At 34.8% G+C, this 7,295-nt stretch overlaps 1 protein-coding gene across 1 annotated transcript; it reads left to right on the top strand.

Annotated features, from left to right (window-relative positions):
* Window positions 1–5,515, top strand: LOC125838129 (protein ENHANCED DISEASE RESISTANCE 2-like). The gene is made up of 3 exons (XM_049517187.1): window positions 1–24; window positions 2,496–3,458; window positions 5,261–5,515. Coding segments are annotated over exons 2-3 (948 nt in total). The 5' UTR covers window positions 1–24; window positions 2,496–2,511; the 3' UTR covers window positions 5,262–5,515.
* Window positions 5,516–7,295: the final 1,780 nt, after the last annotated feature.

Raw genomic sequence — 7,295 nt, 5'->3', positions numbered from 1 at the left:
AAGACCTGATCAAACTCGTTTGAGGTATGGTTTTTTCTTTTCTTCAATTTCATCAGCTCATACTTGTTCTAAAATTATTTGTACAAATCGTTTCTTGGATTGTCGATATTTTTAAATATAATTGTGAAACATAACAGGAGAAGTGGGGTTTTACAATTATTTTTTTTTACAAAATTTAATCCTAGAATTTGACCAAAAAAAAAAAAAACATGTATTAGGTTTCTTGTAAAATTGAGTGTTATGATCCAACTAATTAAACTAATCAAATGTAACTCTTAACAATTTTGGGGCAAAAACTGAACTTTATTATGAAATAGAAACTACTGATACGGAATGGAAATAACTGAACTAAGTTATGGTTGTGTTTGGTACTTAAGCAAAAAAATATTATCATAAAAGCATTTGTATATAATCTATCTAAATACTATGGGAAGTAGGGGTGGGAGGGTAATGGAGATGGGAGCTTAGGTGGTGATGTGAAGATGAGGTGTGTTGGACGGTAAGGACACAATCAATGTAGTAATGCTACTTGTGGAATTTGTTTTTCCTACTTCCATTAGGAAAGTCGTTTTCTTGATTTTTAAGGAACTTGTTTTCCAACAGTTATGACTCCTCGCCTCTCGGTACCGAATACACCTTATGTTATAGCTTTAACTATAGTATGCAAGCTCTCTTATTTCCTTTACCTATGTAATCTATTTGCATTTTTAAGATTCGAACGAACTTTCACTTTTCAAGAAATAATCTTACAATGGCTATAGATACTGATATTGTACACAGACATGTTTAAAGAATATGGCCGCTAAATAATGTAAGACTTATATTTTCAAGGGAAAGTATCTGTAATATCCTCAAGTTCGAAACCCACTAGGTGCAAACAATTTCTGAGGGCCATCGGACTGGGTAAAACCTGAATTAACCGTGGTGCACTTGCGGGAAACTCCTTGCCGAGGGCCTGTGCACCCCCGGGATTAGTCGGGGCTCAAAGAGACTCGGACACCCGGTGCAAAATCAAAAAAAAAAAAAAAAAAATATCCTTAAATCTCTGCCCCAACCGCCAGCTATCTCAATTGTGGTGCTTGTTGAAATTTCACTAGTTCCATTCTGAGAAGTATGTTACTGAAAATGTAAATTTGATTCCTGTTGGATGAAGTTTCAAAAAAAGTTCCTGTCTTTCTTGTAAGGAACAAAAAAATTGACGACATGAGGGATTCAGTGTGAGGAACTCCCAGTAAGTCGCCCATCCTAGGAAAAACGAATTCACCTCAGGTTCACATGTTTCCTAAATGGCTGAGATATTTCAAGTTAAGTTGAGATAGTAGTAGCTTACAGATTATGATCAGATACGATGATACTATCAGTATTATGGTTTTGGAGTTTTGATCACGTTATTCCATTTTTTTCATGATAAGATTATGCACTTGATAATGATGTATTAGGAAAGTTTAGGCTTGGTCCTATAGTTTACGTTAGTAAAGAGAATTGATTTCCACCACAAAATCACTTCAGGGAATGAAATTGCGGTCAGATAAGTGAGTCCAAATCTGGTTACTTTATTGGGCGCATATACAAGTATTAAATTTTAGCAGGGAAACTTTGAAGAGTGCCTTTTGTATTGAACTAGTTTTACATGGAAAGAAACACCTTGTAACAGACTGCAATTCTCCTAGACTGCAAATAGCATGCAACTGAAATAGTAACAAATATTGAAGGCAGGTGGCAGCCTTCAATATTCCCAGTGCAGCTTAAGTATGTTAAATAATATGTAGAATGCAGTTTGACTGTGAAACCTCTTAGCGTCTTTTCTTATCAAGAATGTGAGTGATAAAGATTGGATGACTTAATGAAAGACTGATCTATAGAAATTTTAACAGATTTTAAAGCATGACTGTTATGGAAATGAACCGGCATTCATGTAGTAGTAAAAACTAGATAGAGCTAACTCAGATCTAGTATCCATTATGGTAAAGAAGTTAAAGGAGGACACTACTTGGTTCTGGAAAGAAAAGAGTAATTTCATCAGATGGACGTTAGCCTGTGAATTTAATGAGACTGTAGATACTATTATGGTATGTTACTATATTAGTTAATTGACTTAAATAAAAGATACTATTATGGCTGGAAAATAGCGTAGAATCACTGACTGTCTCATAACTTGAGACTTTGTGGCTAGAAAATATCATGATGATGCAGTGGAACATGCCAAGTAGTGCGTGAGTGAAATAAGCACATTGATCATCTATTTTTGTACAGTTTTGGCATGGCCTATGGTTTTTACATCTTTTGTTCCTAATAGTAGCACTTATCTCTTAATATTTTCACCCTTCTCGAATTTTTTATTGAGAATTGGTAAGTTTAAGGGGACCTAATCTACAGTAGCTTTACATTCTAGCAAATTTGAAATAATGTTTTTGGTATATCAGTTCTAATTTATTTTCAGAAACAACATCTGGTAATAAAATCCTTTGATCATAATCTAAGTTGTTGTTATACAGATTGTTTTCATTGCATATGGCCAATCTTGATGGAGATAACGAACCTGAATGGATAAAGAGGGTGAAATCAGAAGGTGCTATTCCCTTTCTGGACCCAGATGATTGCTCAAACGGTTGGGCTTCTCCACCAGGGAATAGTTTCATGGTAAGAGGTCCAGAATACTTTTCAACAAAGGTTAAAGTTCCCGGTGGTGAATTTCTTCTGAAACCTCTTGGTTTTGACTGGATAAAAGGTCCTAAAAAGATTTCTGATATTCTAAATAATCCAAAACACCGTATCAGGATGGCTCTTCAAGATGAAACTCCAACTGGTTGCAGGCCCTTTATTTGGGCTTTCAACTTGCAAGTTCCTAGTAAGGAAAATTTCAGTGCTGTTGCATATTTTGTGGGCCTCGAACCTGTCCCTGAAGGTTCTTTGATGGAGCAGTTCTTGAAAGGCGATGATGCATTTAGAACTAAAAGGCTAAAATTGATTGCGAATATTGTTAAAGGACCTTGGATTGTAAGAAAGGCAGTTGGGGAGCAAGCTATATGCGTAATTGGCCGTGCACTGACTTGCAAGTACTGTATAGCAGACGACTTCATAGAGGTAGATGTTGATATAGGATCTTCAGTGATAGCAAATGCAATTGTTCATCTCGCATATAATTATATATCAACTCTTAGTGTTGATTTAGCTTTCCTTATCGAGAGTCAAACTCAATCAGAACTTCCAGAACAGATTTTAGGAGCAGTAAGATTTTCAGAGCTGCAGACCACTTCAGCAACGCTAGTTGAAATGCCATCCAATGGGAACATGGAAGAGTTGCTTCCTTCTTTCCCTTCAAGGTTATGGAAGTCATTTGGGAACAGTTTCTCCCACCTTGTTCAGGCAGATACTCAAGATGGTAGCTCCAGCTCCACCCCATCACTTGTAAAGGGGGATGTTGATAATGGTCTCTCTGAAGAAGGTACCAAAAAATGGTAAGTGATCTTAGAATTTAAGAGCACATCATCAAATGCATGACCTGATGAAAGAAACTGGAATTTTCCTTCTGTTAGTTTTACTTTTTCCTGTTTAAGTATGACTGCATTTTTTACTTATATAAACACTTACCATGGTAAAATGAGTATCTTTTACATTCCTTAGCATGACAAATATGAAAGTTTGGCTCATCCTTGTTTTATCCAAAAATTGCAAAACCCTGTTTCATGGTTAAACTTCTAAGTTCTTCATAAAAAAAGGGGTTAAACTTCTGAGTTCATGTTTTATTCTACTTTATACCCTAAAGGCGCGACCTCCATAACCTCCTATCTAAGGTCATGTCCTCGGAAAGCTGAAGCAGGACACAATTTTCTAAGGACATGACCTTAGATAGGAGGTAATGGAGGTTGTGGATTAAGGTAGAAGGTTGGTAGGTAGTTGAGCGTTGTCTCGTTTCCTAGCTGGATAGGCTTGGTGATAGGTTGGTGCATTGGACCTGTTTCCCTCTTTATAATAGTAGCACTTTTCTCGTAGTTGCATGTCTTACGACTTTTGTTACTCCATATTATTTATTGTGCTTCAGTTATCACATTAGTTGGTTAGTGTTATTGCTCCTCTTTTGAATGTTATGGTATATTCTCCCTATTATTTTCTATATCCTCTTTACTTCTGTATTTTTCTTTTAACTGCTCTGATGTTCATTACTTGAGACGAGGGAAGATAATATCTACTTTATATTGCTAAGCATGGCAACTCGTAAATAAAAGTTCGGAAAAACCTTCTTTGATCCAATATGTTAGCACTAAAATTAGTCTACTTAGGGGATGAAGCTCTTTTTTTGGTGGTATTGGCGGAAAAGGCTACATCCTTCCCAGGATTACTAAAAATAAAGTAAAGATGACGACTTTGGTTTAATTCCATAACATCGAAAGCTCCCAGTTCTTCCTCTTCCTGAGAATTTTCCTCTTGTTAATTAAAGCATCTTGAATGTTTGTTATGATTGCTTTGAGCAACACTATTACTTGTTTTATCTTTTTTCTGAATTTCCTCTGACTTCTTTCCACCCATAGCCAATGCACTTTGAAAATTTCACTGTGAGTGTGGATTCTTAAGTTCATGTCATCTATAAAGCTTCAAACTCGTCGCATTATGGTTTTAAAAGATTTTGTAGGGGTCCCTCTGCCCAGCTATCATTCTTCTCTCTTCTATTTACCCGTCCACAGAATGCATTAAATCATTTGAGATGCTTCCCTCATATATAGTGCCAATGGTTGTAGTAACTCTCTCATCTCATGTTTGCAAATGTCTCCTAACTCCCAAGTTTATAAACAATGAGTTTAATTAATAGCCAAGTATATCTACTTGGCATTTCTACCTATTTCAGTGTTGGATATCCTTCATGTATCAAGTCTCTCGTCCAGTAGTCTACTATAAAATCCACAGGAAACGTTATAATTTGCTAAATCTTTCTCAGAAACATTTATATTTACTCATTGCTTAAACAAAAACATGTAAGTCGTGTGCTGTTCTTGTTTTTCAATTTCCAATGCAATATGTCCCTTGCTCTCTTCTTATTCTTCATTAGATGGTTCTCTCTCTTTATATTCTTCATTGGACGTTTAAGATGAAATGTTACTCATGTTATATGCATTAAAGATACTTTTTTTCTAATAGCTTTAATGAATCTGTATATCTCCGTTTTCCCCTCTGCATTCTGAAATTGAGTTTTCGTAGCCATAGGTTGGACATATGCTTATTGTATAGTAAACTGATACTTCTCTTAATCATTTGAACTTTGCAGATCTCCACACTGTAAATATGATGCATTTCTGAAACGTTCAATGGCTCCAGGCTCGGAGAATCTCATATTGTTGCTTGTGATGGCTACACTCACCGCTATTTATAGCTGTAGAAATTACGTACTACAAAAATATGTACACATTTCTGGGGGAGATTTAGCGACATGGAACTCCAGTAGCATTCTTCACTATTAAATAGCCTCTGCCCATCTTCTCATTGCTTTCTGAAAAGAAAAAAAACACTCCCAGTTGCCCATTCATTTATATTCTTGATATTGATTTTTATTTATTTATATCAATTACTTGGTGATAATAGGTTACTAATTTGAAGGGTGTTGATCAATTACACATTAAAGGAAATGTTTTGTCACACAGATTGCAGGTAGGATATTTGTTGCAGATGCTTTAAATCTTGATTATGCAGTTATTGCATCTTAATTTTTAGATTTTTCTTCAAATGTTAAGTATTGATTTGAGCCAAAAGTCTATCGGAAACAACCTCTTTATCTCCAAGATAGGGGTAAGGTTTGCGTATACTATTCTTCTTAGACTCCATTTATTGGGTATATTGTTGTTATTGTTCCATATTAATTTGACTGGTATTGTATTGTGATTTGCCAAAGAGAAGTTATGCATATTTTTGCACAAACCTATCCAACATCAGCAAATCCATGATCAAATTTGAATTTTTCCATCAAAATAACTAAGATAAAAGGGAGGGTTGAGGATATTTTCCATAAAAAATATATTTTCTTGCTAATTTCTTTGTGTTCGATACGTAAGCATTATCATCCTAAAAGCATTCGGTAGAACTTGTTTCATTTGCTTCCATTAGGAATGTTATTATCCTCATTTTTAAGAAACTTGTTTTCCAAAAATTTCAATCAACAAAACATGAGAAAATAAAAAAAAATAAAAAAATCATTTTAACTTGTCAGTTTTCACATATCAAGCAAAAGACAATTCTTTTTTCCCATATCAAACATTAATAAATTATTTCCCAAATCATTTTCCAAAATCTAATACTAAACATCATTATTAGGGATAACATTTTCTTGATGGATATGCCAAATCTAAATATGACAAGTAGAAGTGAAAGGAGGAAGTAGAAAATATCTCCCTCCATACCGAACACACCCGATAAGAAAAAGAAAAAGAAAAAGAAAAAGAGAAGACTCTTGAATACTCTCCCATGAGGGCAAAGCTGAAATCTACATGATTCAAAACACAGTTTCAACAACATACCCATTGTTATCCCACAAAATTGGGTCTAGAGAGGATAGAATCTATGCAAATCTTATCACTACCTAAGAGGTAGAGAGGTTTTCAATAGACCCTCGGTTCAAGAAAAACCCATCCAAAATAGTATAGAGAAAGAAATAACGAAAATGAAGACAATCATGACAAAATACTACAAACAACCTTGCAAATCATCCTAAACAATAGTCTTAACAAGATATAATGATAATCAAAGTGAAAAAATCATAAATAATTACCAACTCGAAGGACAAAGAACTACAAGAGTACGAGGGCTATTGACACACAGTACAAAGAACTACAAGAGTACGAGGGCTATTGACACACAGTACAAAGCTTTTGTCTACGACACGATTCCAACTTGTTCAAATTTTGGTCAGAGGTTGCAAAACTATGACCTTCCAAAGGATCTAAGAAAAACATTTCCACCTTGTTCTACTCAATGAAGGTAAAGAATGCTACCTGACACAAAACTAACCTACATAATATAGTTGAATCTTTCAAAGATTGCAAATATGATCTTCCAAAAGATCTAAGAAAAACAGTTCCAACTTGTTCACTCAATGAAGGTACAAGGATACCACCTGACCAAAAACTAGCTAACATAAGGTCCTATTAAGGTTCAAACATTAACATTTATACTAACAACAATTAACAAAGCTAGTATAAGGAAAATATCTAAGAATAGTTCAAAATACCAGAAGGCGATCTCGCCCCAAACAAAAATTTATATAGTTAAACCAGTGCCTTCTTCTCTTTGAAGGCTATCTTCGTACTTAA

This window comes from Solanum verrucosum, unplaced genomic scaffold (assembly GCF_900185275.1).
Source record: "Solanum verrucosum unplaced genomic scaffold, falcon-dt-bn FXZP01000079.1, whole genome shotgun sequence".
Classification (NCBI taxonomy): domain Eukaryota; kingdom Viridiplantae; phylum Streptophyta; class Magnoliopsida; order Solanales; family Solanaceae; genus Solanum; species Solanum verrucosum.
This window is presented reverse-complemented; position numbering and strand designations above follow the sequence as displayed.